Source organism: Callospermophilus lateralis, chromosome 7 (assembly GCF_048772815.1).
Source record: "Callospermophilus lateralis isolate mCalLat2 chromosome 7, mCalLat2.hap1, whole genome shotgun sequence".
Classification (NCBI taxonomy): Eukaryota; Metazoa; Chordata; class Mammalia; order Rodentia; family Sciuridae; genus Callospermophilus; species Callospermophilus lateralis.
This window is the reverse complement of record NC_135311.1, coordinates 48,584,898-48,599,892: the sequence shown is the minus strand read 5'-3', so window position 1 is coordinate 48,599,892 and position 14,995 is coordinate 48,584,898. Positions and strand designations below refer to the sequence as shown.

The following is a 14,995-nucleotide window of genomic DNA, read 5'->3' as shown; positions in this document are numbered from 1 at the left end:
TCTAATCATTTTTCCTCTTACACACACACACACACACACACACACACACACACAGGACACCAATTCTTCTGAGGGGCTTTCACTGATTGCTCTCTAAGGTTGGTCTTCCCTGGAATGGTCTCCCAGAGACTTGTAGCCCACTCTGACAAGGCACTTACCTTCTACAAGAAACATTTTACAAAAAAATACTTTTTTTTTTTTTTTTTAAGTATTACACCCTTGTAAGCACATTGGGCACTGAGAGGTCAGGGTCTATCCTTGCTGAATCCTTGGGGACTCTAACAATCCACCTGAAACACAGTAGGCAGAAATTAATGTCTGCAAAGTGTTTAAGAGCAAATTTAATTTTTAAAATATACAGTTTGAAGTTGCTTTCAAAAAATCAGCACATGTCAACTATAAAACATCATTATACCTTATACAAAACCAAAAAGCTTTTGGGAAAGATGATAACAAAAGCACAGCATTTTTTCACCTTTGTGTTTGCTGTCCTCTGCTCCATCCCTTATGGCAATGAGGAATTGCTTTCCAAAACTCCAGGTATTTTGCTCTATCTAGCACTTAAAGCAAGGCACACTGAAAGTCTCACTGAAAGCGGGAATAAAAGCAAAGTCAAACTATTGTGCTTGTGTTGGAGATGAGTGAGATTTAATTCACATGCAATAGGGGTACTTGATAAGAATATTTCTTCAAGTAAATTGAGAAGGACTTCAAACAAGTCATGTACCAAAGACAGTCCTACTCAACCCCAACCTACTAGGTCCTACTCAACCCCAAATTCTAAACTGTAGCATAGAATAGGACTTTGTCCTGTGTCCATGCACTTGATGATTTTTTTTTTCTTTTAAAACTTAAACCCTAGTTATTTTAACCACACTTTGAGTAATTTGTAAATTTTACCATAAACTGATTAATCTTCCTTTTTAAATGTCCTAAATATTTGTAGATTACAAATAATTTTTAAATGCTTTAAGGATATAATTTTGTATTTCCAGACGCAAACATGAATTTCCAAATTATTTGGGATTTCATAACACAATTTTCCATTATGTTTTGATATTTAGTAAGCTTTTCCTTAAAGATATACTCATAAGTTTTATCCCAGAAAAGATAAAAGGAAGAGGTGAGGTTGAGGCAATATTGTGAGAAATAAAGCTTGATTTTAATTTATGATTTTCTTATCCTCAGTTCCTAAAATGGAGAATCACAGATTAAATACTGTGAATGTTTTATTTTACTTTTGAGGCAATATTTTAAATAAGCAAAAGGATAAAATTGTGTTAATTTTGGAAAAAGTGAGTTATTTAGACATATTCATATTATTCTTGATCTCATTCACCAAAAACCCACTGGAAAATTATTCTAATGCTCTGTTTATTCTTATCCTCATATTTTTCTCAAAAGTGTAATTGGTAAGTCTAGACATACAAATAAAAATATAAATGATGTAAGAGGATTTTATAGTATGCCAAAATATATGGTGGAGACAAACTTATTTTAAATAGCTTTAATGGACTTTAAAAATCAAATAATACCCTTTCTTGCTGCATGAGTTCTCCAATGGTCATAAGTAGAAATACAGAAACCATTCTGTCCATAAAACATATTTATTACTCTACTAAATTACTTATATGGGTACAGCCTTAGGATTCAAATCCTGAAGTTGTTAATCTAGGATATTTTATTTACATATTAAAGAAAAAAACAAAGGAGAGGACAGATGGTTTTTATGCTTCATTGGTCTAAACAACTGATCTTCCAGATGAATCCCAAATGATATCTTTTCCTCAGCTACTGATTGATAAATATGGATTGTAACATCATAAAAAATGTAATATATAAATATCATCAGAGAAATAAAATGGTCACTTTCCTCAGTAACCTATTCAGTACATTTTCTGAATATACAAAATGTACACATGCAATGTATTATGAAAGCTAATATTTTCATAACATCTCACTGCAGACAGAAAAGCACAGCAAGAGAAAACCAATGAAGCAAGACTCCTAATTTCGTTCTTCACCGTTTACCTTTGCAGAAACCTTTGTCTTCCAGGCATTTGGGGAAATTATCCTTTTTGTCTGAGTTCCCTTGTCCACAAGAAAGTGAGAATAAAATGAGAAAAGATAATGATTTACTTGAACAAAAGCAAGTTTGGGGGAGCTGAGAAATAAAAATGTTATTGCTTATTTTATTTTTACGATTTCAATGGATAGAGTTGAGGCTATATTTTGAGAAATTAAGTCTGATTTTAATTTCTGATTTTCTTATCCTCATTTCCCAAAATGGAGAATCACAGATTAAATACTATGAACATTTTATATCTGTGTTCTTGACACTACGGTCCACAAAATTATAATTGGAAAAGCAGCCAGTTTTATAAATTCCTAAAACTTGAATTTTACAAATTTCATTTGATAAGATGAATTTTGGCTTAATAAATTGATAACTGGTTGTAAAGGGAGTTTCTCCTGGGAAGAAATCAACGATGACAGCACTTAGTGCGATTTTGCTTCCTGAGGATAAAGACTTATGATGATGGTGATGGTGGTCTCCCTCATGCTGATGATGATTCTTTTGTTTGTCTGATCACAATCACAAATGTAGTACTTTCTCCTCACCAGCATATAAAACTTTATTGATCCACTATCGACTCATTGTTCCTTTAGTTAAAATGACAAAATGTCAGGCTTCCGAAGTTCCATTTTGTAGACAAGGAAACTCCACTCCAGAAAAAAAGCACATTGTCAACATTACATGATGATTGGATGGCGTGGCCTAGATTAGAAATCCAATTTCCCAGTTCTTGCCTCAGAGTTATAACGTGGATGAAGTGTACTTCACAAAGAACATTCTTGGAAAATTAATGGAAATAAGTCAGACAGGCAGGCAGACATGCAGACACACACACACACACACACACACACACACACACACACACACTAAAGAAGACACAGGCATGATTACTCATGGTTACTACCATGAGTTACCACCTGCTCATGGCCTTCATTTATTGAATTACATTCTTTTGCATCATTTGCTGTTCCCCCTCTACTAGATTTTTAGAGACAAAAAAAAAAAAAATCCTTTTAGAAACAACAATGACATCAGTACAGCACTAAAAACTTCCCATGACCTCATGTTCCCCCACCCCTGTTTCCTACTTTTACCTTAAAAAAAAATTACTAAAGCTTCTTCTTTAGTTATAATCTTTTCAGTTATTTTCACCACAGGTCAATACTGCACCCTTCTTAAAACACATTCTTCTTTCTGTGTTTTTTGATCATAGAATTTCTTGTATCTTACCTGTAGCTGTTTCTTGGGCTCCTTTGCTGGGGCCTATAAATATTGTGACTTGCAAAGCTCTGTTCTACATCTCTGAGGCAACAAACCGTCCTGGCTTTCACTGTCACCATCATGCTGCAGACTGTTAATACTGTGTCTCAAAAGATGGCTACTCCCTAGATTTGTACACAATCCCCACTGGCATGTGTAATAGTCATGAACAATGTAAAATAATCTGCATTGGACTCTTGATCTTACCTTTCCACATTCATTTCTCCCTCACTCATTTCATCTGAGTAAATGGTACTATAATCTGCCCAATGGAACAAGTCAAAACTCTTAATGTTAGCCTAGATTATTTAAGAGATTTTATATTCCCCCCTTTGGCCTCCATCCTTGCATCTAATAAAAAAATAACTAATCTTATCAACTATGTCTTTAAAAACAAACCCCAAATTCACACACTTTTCTGTATGTCCATCACTGCTTCTATATCTCTCACCTAAACCAATGTGCTACCCTCTTCTTGGAGCTTTCTCCCATACTCTTTCCCTCTACAGTTAATTTTCCACATGGTAAATAGAGGGATCTACTTAATACACCTCACATTCTGTCATTTTCTCTCTCTCCTTTTGTAAAGTCTTTATCATTTTTAATCATATCTGAAATAACACCATATATTCACTCTGATTCTACAAGCCTCATGATGTGGACTATTCATGTCTCCAATCTTCATCAATTTAGGGCTTTTCCAAGAGCACTGATAATAGCCAATTTTTTTTTCCATACTTGACTATGTCCCAAACACTCTTCTAAACACGTAGCATTTCTTAATCTTCTCAATAGCATTTTGAGATTTATTTTATTACTGTTGTTACACATGAAGCATTGAGAAGTTAAGCAATTGTTCAAGTTCCTTAGAGTGTTGGAGATAGAATCAGGATCCAAATCCAAGCGGTTGGACCCTTTAACTAGTATTTCCCATCATTTTCAGATTCTTTCTTCCTCTAGATGATCTACTAAATCCACTAAGTGACTTACTAGTTAAATAAACAAAATTCCTAAAGAGTATTCCATTCAATTGGTGAGTCTGTGGCTGACTCCTTGTCAATTAGACCTCAGATTAAGGTCTTGCCCCTGCCTTCTCCAATCACTTCATCCAGTTGCCCTACTGAAATATCTGCTTTAAATATATTCTTACATGACACGTTTAGTCTGTTTACTTATTTTCTCTGTCCATCAAAATTTAAGATTCCTCAGGATAGAAGTATCATGTTTTGCTTATCACTATAATGTTAGTGTCTAGAACATCACTTCTTGTTCAGTAACTTAGCTGGATGAATGAATAAATGAGTGAATGAAACACCCTTACTTGAAGGTCACATTCCAAAGTCCTTTCTTTAAACACTTAAGGATTCACTTTCTAAAGTACAGTTGTCTAGAACAAACATTGGTTTCTTTTACCAAACCAGGTACATAGAAAAGAGTCCATTAGCCAAAAGACCACACCTCCAAGGTCATCCAATGTGGAAGAATTATATGAAATGTACTTTTGTTCACTATGTAGTGAAAAGAGCAAAGGACATTTGTACACATAGCTATCATGGATCTATTTGGGGTTTTAAGCAACTTAATTGCTATGGAGGCCAAAATTTTTAATATACTATTTTAGATAAAGAAACTGAAGGACACTTTTAAAATACAGTTATTATTTTTAAATTGTGAACACTTTGCATCATTAGCTCATCACTTCAAGTGTGCTTCTTAGATTAATATTATTCAAAGGATGTGACTCCAGGATGAAAATTTGTGATGAACTGAGGTCAAATACAGGGTGATGCCAAGAAGACAAATAATGGCGTTGCATATTGTAAGCTGCTGGGGAGATGGGAGAGAGCTAATTGATCCCATACATAGAGGAAAACAATGGAGAGAGGATTAAACATAGAAGAATGGAAGAATGCAAGACATAAACTTCATAAATGTTCATAGAATCTTCTCTGGCCACAGCCTAGGTATAAAATATCTGTATTTGGAGCCTTGAAAATTGATTTTTATCTAACTTATATGTCCACTCACTAAAATCTCACAGAGTTAAAGTTTGCAAATTAGATTGATTTACTAGATTATAGGGATAAATTTCCTTTATACAGAAAAGATAACCACCAATAACTTACATGCAGGACCAAATCAATAAGACCTAATGAGAAATACAACTCAATTCAACTTGTCCTTTCTAAGACTTCACATGTATTTTTCACAGAAAAATTAGCATCTACATGAAATTAACTGAAAATTGTAATAATTCATAGGTTTTTTAAAAAATTTTAAGAATGAAATAATTCAAAAAGAGATTTTTATGTCAATTTTAAAACAGAACTGGAAGTTTAAAAAACACAATTTCAGTCTAATCCTTACAGGATGGAAACCAAATTAAAACGAAGGCTATTTGTAGCTTCCATTTCTGCAGACTATTTACATCCCATTTCTACCTTCTTCTTATCCCTGTGAGGAAGCATGGCACATGAAACTTGGAAATTATTTTTCAACAGACAGTATGTAAATGTTATTATTTTACTTTTAAAATTTAACAGCTATGAAATTTTGGTAGTTATTTCAGCCTTTTAAATTATAATTTAAATATTGTACACATGGCTAGAAAATTGTATGTTTACAATAAAAAAGGCTTGGAATGAAAAGTAGTAATCACCTTCAGCTCTGTTCCCCAAAGGTAATCACATTTAACAGGTTAATTTTAAGGGCCCAAGTTTTAAAATGTATATTTCTTATAATATGTTGATTTTTCTACTTTTAAAATCATTTTTAGACATTGTTACCAACTTTTTATTCTGCAAAATGAAGATTTTGATAACTTAGGCAATCCTACTTTCTTTTTCATGTCTTTTTAAAATATGTGTTATTAACTATTCATAGTCTGACCTATATCAATTTTGTAATTTCAAGATTCATATTTGTAACTTCATTATTTTCATCAAATGAAAATAGGAAAAATGCCTTACAACCATGTGTTTTAAATATGAAGGCTCTTGCCTTCCCATCTCTTCTCACAATCTACAGTTTCCTAACAATATATTGAAATATTATATATTTCAGTTTATAATATCATATATATACAGTTTCCTAACAATATATTTCATATTATTGAAACATTGTCTTTTATATAATCACAGAGTGGGTGAACGGTCTCTCAGTTATTCTGCAGTGAGTTAATGGATTGACTCTACAAGTTGAACATGCATGTTTACATTATGATGATGATGTTTATGCCTAAGTCCAATAACATATGTGCCATTCAAAGTAACCAATACTAGAGTTAAATTAAGATGACATATTTTTATATGCATCAATTTTGTGTGTGTGTGTGTGTGCTGGGTATTAAACTCAGGGACACTCAACCACTGAGCCACATCCCCAGCCCTATTTTGTATTTTATTTAAAGGCAGGGTTTCACTGAGTTGCTTAGCTCCTCACTGTTACTGAGGCTGGCTTTGAATTTTGATCTTCCTGCCTCAGTCCCTCAAGCTGCTGGAATTATAGGCCTGTGCCACTGCACCTGGCATCAATTTGCTGGTACCATATCCAGTTTTTCCTACAGTCTATCTGTAGATGAATTCCACTTATATCACATTTACTTAAAGTTGATTTATTTCTCAACTGGTATATAAACCATAAAATATAAAAATTATATGTGATGAGAGTAACATGATGTTTTGACACATTTACATATTGTATATGTTTAAATTAGGTTAAATATATCAAGCTTCTCAAACATTTATCATTTCTTTATAGGGAAAGCTTTCAAAACCCTTCTTTTTGAAGTTCTCAGTACATTACTGTTACCTATTATCACCCTACTGTGCAATAGTACACCAGAATTTCTTACTCTTATGTAACTATAACTTAGGAATTAACTATCAACTTTTCTCCATTTCTCCCTCTCCCCACTCTGCCAATCTCTGATAAACACCAGTGCACTCTCAATTTCTGTGCAATTAGCTTTTTTAGATGCCACATGAGTGAAACAAGGCTTATTGTGCTTGGCTTACTTAAAGATCTACAGTCTAGCTGCATTGTGCAAATAATAGGATTTCATTCTTCTTATGGCTGATGGTATTTCATGGTATATCCATACCTCATTTTCTCTATCCATTCATCAGTTGATGGACATTAGGTTGTTTTCATCTCTTGGCTATTGTGAATAGTGGTGCAATGAATATGGGAGAACAGAGGTCTATTTGTCATACAGATTTCATTTCCTTTGGTTGGATAGCCAGTAGTGGGATTATTGGATCATATGTTAGTTTTATTTTTAATTTTTTTAGTAGCATTCATACTGTTTTCCATAATGGTCGAGGTGATTTATATCTCCACAACCATTGCTGAAACCTCCCTCTCAGATCTGTTTCCATTCTGGATCAAATGTTCTCAAGGCCTATTACACAGCTGCCATTTTGGACAGGAAGTCACTGTTTCCCTGATCTTGTCTTCCTCTGTTTGGGTTTATTCAGTTATTTTGCTGCAGTAGCTCCTAAAGTAACTAAGTGTTTTCATCTTTTTTTTTTTTGCCCCTTCCCCCTTTTTGTGGTGCTTAGGATTGAATCCAAGGCAAGCATACCAAGACAAGGTCTTTACCACTGAGCTACATCTGCAGCCCTTTCATTAAGTAACATCTAAAAAAAAAAAAAATGAGTGTAGTGTAGATGAACTTTTTGAAAGTTTGCATGACAGAAAAGCCTGCCTGTATTCTCAGCAATTGAAAACACTGATGCAGGAGAATCTCAAGTTTGAGGTCAGACAAGGTAAAAAGGATTGGGGAAGTAGTTCAGTCATTAAGTGCCCCTAGGTTCAGTACCCAGTTCCAAAATAAATAAATTAATAGATGAATAACCCTTGTTTTATCTTTATCTGTTTTTTCTTCCTAAATATAAGGGCTCTGATCCGTATCTCTTGGCATCCAATATGGGTGATAAGAAACAATTTCAGTCTAATTCTTGTTGGCTTAGAATTTATTCTGAATCTTCTATCATTTCACAGAAATTCTGTTAAGAGTAGATCTTTTAAAATTTATATGATATGCCCTTTTAACTTGAATATCTAGATTTCATAACTAAATAAATTCCCTGTAGAATTTCTTTAACAATTTTTTTTTGTTTCCCTCTTCCCTTTTATTCTTGAATACTTATTCTTCAGATGTTGGAGCTTATAAATCCCACCTATATGCCTCCAAGTTTTTTTTCTTATTTTCATTTTTTTCTTTTTAATTTTAATGTTTTTGGATACCTCATTTTATCTTCTACAAACCATTTTTTTTAATTTAGCTATATTTTTAGTTTTCAGTACCTGTTCTGTGCTTTTTTATCCCAGTCCACAGTACACAATGTACACATGTCTCTGAAGATGCCAGGGGCTCTTCTGCTCTGTTAGGCTCTTTCATTGGGACCCTGTTTTTTTTTTTTTTTTTTTTTTGCATATTTACCTTGATCAGTCTCATTTTAACTTTTTGAAGCTACCTCGGCACCTATGTTAACCATTAAATTTTTAAAATCTGAATGATAATCTCCATGGAAATTCCATGTATTTAGGTAGGGTTGACACTTCTCCCCACCGTTGGTAGGTAGGGAGATGACCATTGTCATGACACAGGAACCTGTGTTCTGGGCCTCTCATACTTATGTTAGTTACTCAAAGTCTTCCCAAGTAATTGACACAATTTTCTACTTTCTTTTTTAACCTGACTTCTGCAATTTGGTATGTAGGGGTGAATATGGAATCAGTAGATTTTTTTATTTATTTATTCATTTATTTTTGGTACCAAGAAATGAACCAAGAAGGGGGCTTAACCATTGAGCCACAGACCTAGCCCATTTTATATTTTATTCTAAGACAAGGACTTGCTGAATGGCTGAGGCTGACCTTGAACTTACCCTCCTCCTATCTCAGCTTCCTGAGTGGCTGAAATTACAGGTGTGGGTCACCATACCCAGTAGAGTCAATAGATTTTAAGACTAGTTTTCAGTGCTGTCCTTGTTTCTAGGGCTCTATCTTACTCCCAGCACTTTTTACCCATTTTTTGAGTCTCTTACTGTAACCTGTCTTCAAGGCAGGGCCTCTCTCTCCTCAGCTGTCCTCTCCTTTGCATAGACTAATGAATGTTATTACATCTTATACCCAAATGACCCCTCCATCACCTCTACCTTCTAGAAATTTGGTAAAACTTTTTCTCCACTTATGGCTCTCATACTATTTTCTTAGTTTTTTTTTCATGTTTTATTATTATTTTAATGATCATAAAAGATCAAGTAGATAAAGGCACATATTAGTCCAACATTTTAAGTCAGAATTACTTTCTCATGTGTAAGAAAAAATTAAGTTGTGTGGTATTTGGAGGAAAGGAGTCATATGCGTTTCAATTTATCTCAATCTACTAACACTTGAAATTTTCATGCTCTAATCATGTTTACTTAGAAATATTTAGGTAGGATCACATTAATTATCATATTACCTTCACTTCTTATATATTATGATCATATGCTCAACTAGTTCCATTAACTTTTTTCTAGTTCAAATTGATAGTGATTTATTTATATATTTTTAATGTGTTTATAGCAAATTTAACTGATATATTCCAAATAGGTTTTATCCTGGAGGGTCTTACTATTTAATATAGATAATGTCATAAGTTCTTCTGAATAATTAGCCTGGTTTATCAGGTCTGATGAAATTATGAAGCCATTCACTATATAACAATGCCATCACATTTAATTTTCTTTTCACAAAGGGGGAAAATATTTTCTATTCAGATTTCTTGAAATGCTAGAAATGACTAAATTTGTAGTATTACTAAAGTAATGGTACAAAATATGTCACCATGCATCATTTTCTTAACTGCACAGCTCTGTATCCTGCCAGTTACAAATCATTCTTAGGAGGAAAATATATAGAAAAATGGGCCAAAATAAGTTTTAGCTAGAATTACTTTTGTCCTTGATTTGGCTTAGAATATTTGTTCTTCCCTAATCAGGACAGGTAGGAGCCAACAGAAACTAGAAATTTATCAGTTCTATTAATTGACAAAGGAGGATAAAAGAAACAGAACAAACAACCCCAAAACAGTGAAAAAAGAATGAAAGGGAAAAAAAAAAGAAAAGAAACATGGGATAAACCGGAAAGACTATTCCTTGATTGAGACCAATCGTCAACATTTATCGGCAGTAAGATTTCCTTTCAAAATGTGCACTTTAAAATTTTGCTGTTTAACAGAGCCACTTTGGCTGGGTCTGAGATCTCCCTCTGCCTAAGTCAAAGCTGATTTGAATCACACAACTATGGCTACGCACTCGATGGAAACCAAGTGCGTGTTACCATACTCCCAGAAATGGTACCAGCAACCCCAGGAGCCCTTGTTGATTCAGTTTGAATCATATCCTCCATTCAAATAAAGTGTTAAAGCTAATCTTACTGGAGTTTTCTTTGTTCAGATGATAGCTCTGGCTAGCATTTACTGGAAGTCTCAGGATCTGTGTTTTTAAAAATGGTGGTTTTATATGGGCTAGGAATAGAACAGATTTCTGCACAGGGTACTGGGTTTCAAGTTTTATTATTTTGGTATAAATGGGTATTAGAACCTGTTTCTGAATGTAGACTACTTTGTTTATCATTTCTATAAACCCTGGCTTTCTGGATACTATAAAGCTATTGAATATGGAAATAATTGTATACATTTCAGAATGCTTTATTTTGAGGTGAGAGTTTTGTTATGGTTTATAAGAGACATTTTCCTATTTAGACCTCAGGGCTAGATTGGTACCTACAGATAAATGTGACCTTGATTCCAGGAGCTTCAATTCTTAATATTCAAAACATTCATAATTTTTAAGTTAAATGTGATATGATTCAGCAGAAAGAATGTTTTTTCCCTTTTTATTTAAGACAAATTCTATTCAATGTCTTAAAAGTCTAGAAAACAGATATGGTAATCTAAAAACATGAGGAAATTATGGTGGAAGAATTAAAAATCACTTGCAAAATAAACAAATTCTCATGGTAAAAAATTAAAAATCTCACAAAAATTTCTGGGTTTCTGTTTGGTGGGGTTTTGATATTTTGGAAGTTATCATTGCTAAGATGTTAAAAAATATTATATTTTTTTCAAGAAAATAATATTTTTCATTATTTATTTCATTTCTACATCTTTTATTATATGTGACTTTGGGGTTTAGGGCTTGAGATTTTGAAGTTTCATTCTTTGGATGTTTATCAGGTCCTGTAACCTATACATTTGTTCTTCAAAACTCTACTTCTTTCTGGAAGACTGGTGGAATTTTTTTATTGTTATACTGCATTAGAATTTCTTCATGGGAGCTTCATGAACACAAATTAAAAACCAGCTTGTAAAGTTTGTTCTGGCTTCTATAAGTTATCCGCGGTCACAGGGTGTTGGAAGGAGAGACCGGGGATATTGGTGATCAGGTGCACAGTTCCGAGGGCAATTCATTTGATTTTTCTGACTTCTTAAAAGAAACAGCTTTCATATTGATAAAATGATAATGGTTTTCCAAATTATTCAAATTATTGCCCACTTAAAATTCCGTACTTTGATTTAGAGCATTGAAAAAGCAACCACCCATGGTTCAACTTATTGTTGTATTCATAGCCAACCAATACCAATGATCATTGATTTGGGAAATGGGATATTAATCCCACAAATTTGTCTTGTTTTATGATCACTTCCTTTGCTTCTGGTAAGAGTGTATGTGTTTGTTGGAATCATTTACTGGGTTTTCCCAACATATTTATGTTTTTCTAATTTCAGCATGTGGCAAGTTGATGAAAATCACAGGCCCTGTGACAGTCAAGACATCTGGAACTCGATTTGGCGCTTGGATGACAGATCCTTTAGCATCTGAAAAAAATAATAGAGTATGTTGCTTCCACAACTTTCTTTGCTTAGAGTTATATTTTATTTATACTGTTCTCTTCTGGGTTATTTGTTTTCTTCAGGGATATTAATTTCAACTTGAAAAGTGTTAACATCACTTGCAAATATTTTCCATTTGTTACTACTATCTAAAAATACACACCAAGTTTATTTTAGTAAAATGTTCTATCTCATAAGCCACCAGTACAAAAAGTCCAAGTTTTATTGATTTTAGTCTTGTTTTATGGCTGAAATGTGCTAATTTCTAGTGTACAATGTTTTCTGTATATTTCTGTATATATTGTTTATAAAACATGCTCTTTAGTTTGAAAACAACATTACTAAGTAAAAAAGACTCAAGAGCTGACCGTTTTCTAAATAAACTAATATGCCCCTGGAATCTAGAGATAGTTTTAAAAGAAATAACACTGAAACTTTGGGGAGGCATTTCATAAGTTGGCAATGTTCGCACTATTTATATGTACATTAATAAGTTTGTCACAAGGTAGTTGTACCTTTAAGCTGATCCAGTGAACAAAAGTTACCAGAAAGTTCTGTGGTACCCATGAAGTAGAAATGAGTAGAAATTAGAAATATGAAATTAGAACATATTTTTTTTCAAAGCAAGGGATGGAATAAAAATAATTTGCTGAAGATTGTATTTTGGTCAGTTATCAGTAATCACATTGATCCATCAGGTGATTTGATTTACATTAACCTATGCTTGGTCCACTGAGTGATAATGGCTTAAATAGCCAAAAAATAAAGCAAAGAAGACCAAAAAAAAAAAAAAAAAAAAAAAAAAAAAAAGCAAAAAGCACATCAACTCCAAGACAGTAAACTCAGTTGCTTCTTTTCCACATAGAGAAATCCAATATTTTTAGAAAACCTTGTAATACTATCACATTGCTGCAGGTCATTCGTAAATGATTTACTTTCCAATTCTAAGAATCATGATATTAATATGTGCTGACTGTCTTTATTTTGGAATTATCTTAAAAGTAGAAAATTGAGTCACTCCTTTTGTTTTTTTCCTTCTTCTCAGGTCTGGTATATGGACAGTTATACTAACAATAAAATTGTCCGTGAGTACAAGTCAATTGCAGACTTTGTCAGTGGGGCTGAATCAAGAACATACAACCTCCCTTTCAAGTGGGCAGGAACTAACCATGTTGTCTACAATGGCTCACTCTATTTTAACAAATACCAGAGTAATATTATCATCAAATATAGCTTCGATTTGGGGAGAGTGCTGGCTCAACGAAGCCTGGAATATGCTGGTTTTCACAACGTTTACCCCTACACCTGGGGTGGATTCTCTGACATCGACCTGATGGCTGATGAAATTGGGCTGTGGGCTGTGTATGCCACTAACCAGAATGCAGGCAATATTGTCATCAGCCAACTTAACCAAGATACCTTGGAAGTGATGAAGAGCTGGAGCACTGGCTACCCCAAGAGAAGTGCAGGGGAATCTTTCATGATCTGTGGGACACTGTATGTCACCAACTCCCACTTAACTGGAGCTAAGGTGTATTATTCATATTCCACCAAAACCTCCACATATGAATACACAGACATTCCCTTTCATAACCAATACTTTCACATATCCATGCTTGACTACAATGCAAGAGATAGAGCTCTTTATGCCTGGAACAATGGCCACCAGGTCTTGTTCAATGTCACCCTTTTCCACATCATTAAGACTGAGGATGACACATAGGCACATGTGATTTATTTTCATTGATCTAAACACTGTCATTTGTGATAAACTCAATAGGAGCCCTTCTGTTTTTTTATTATAATTTTCCATCATTTCTCCAAAACAGAACATTTTTTTATTATAAATTTGGTGTTTCAAAAGTCTGCTGAGTGTGTCTAAATTAATGTGTTCAAAACACATCTTAACCCCTGAATTTACAAGGCCTATCATGTCATTGTCATGAAAAGCACTAAAAAGAGCTTAAGTGGCTAAAGTCATAGTTTTGCAAAAGATTAATGATCTGCCTTATATTAGAGTCAGAGACTAATGTTGGCTTACATGCATGAATGTCATTTCCTTTTTTTAAAAACTGTCATTTTTTTTTACTGTCTGTTGCTCCACATCAGGAAATATTTTAGTAGGAATTAGGGTTAAGGAAAAAAAAAAAAGCTTTTTCCCCATTTACTACTAAAAAAGATTTCATTTGTATAGAAAAATAGTATTAATCATTTTGCTGTTAACAGAATTCTCTGATGCGGTGCTGTACAGTCATTTTTAAATCTCTTGCTAACATTTTATTGGCAATATGTATTTCTATCATTGTAACCACCATTGTGCAATTGTATTTCTTCACTTCTGTGAAAGTACATAATATTTTTTATAAAATAGATTGAAATTTAATCTCAGTAATTATTTGAGTCAATTTTCAAGAAATAGTAAAGAAGAGACTTCTTGGCTTACCCCTTACACAATCATAAACTAAAAAGAAAATCAAAGCAGCTATCTTACATAAGAGCTTTTATTTTACCCCAAATTCAATGGACCACTGACGTTGAATGCAACAACTGATTCAATGCAGTCAAGTTTCTTTGTTCACAGAAAGCAGTCCATATGGTTGCTTGCAAAAGATGCAGATGAGTCACAAATTTTGAATTTGGGTTGAATTACTTATATATTATACACCAAACACATTTTTGGTTCTTTATTAATGAAATATATTATTTATTAAATATATTTTATTTTACACACAACTTGCAATAATGTAATTCCTTGTATCTAAAAGTACATG

General features: G+C 33.4%; 1 protein-coding gene across 1 annotated transcript in view; it reads left to right on the top strand.

Annotated features, from left to right (window-relative positions):
• Olfm3 (olfactomedin 3) overlaps nt 1-14,741 on the top strand; it is a 200,889-nt gene extending 186,148 nt beyond the window's left edge. Inside the window, exons 5-6 of the mRNA XM_076861705.1 lie at nt 12,120-12,226; nt 13,270-14,741. Coding sequence (XP_076717820.1) covers nt 12,120-12,226; nt 13,270-13,947 — 785 coding nt within the window. The 3' untranslated portion in view covers nt 13,948-14,741. The remainder of the gene's footprint in view (nt 1-12,119; nt 12,227-13,269) is intronic.
• The last annotated feature ends 254 nt before the right edge of the window (nt 14,742-14,995 follow it).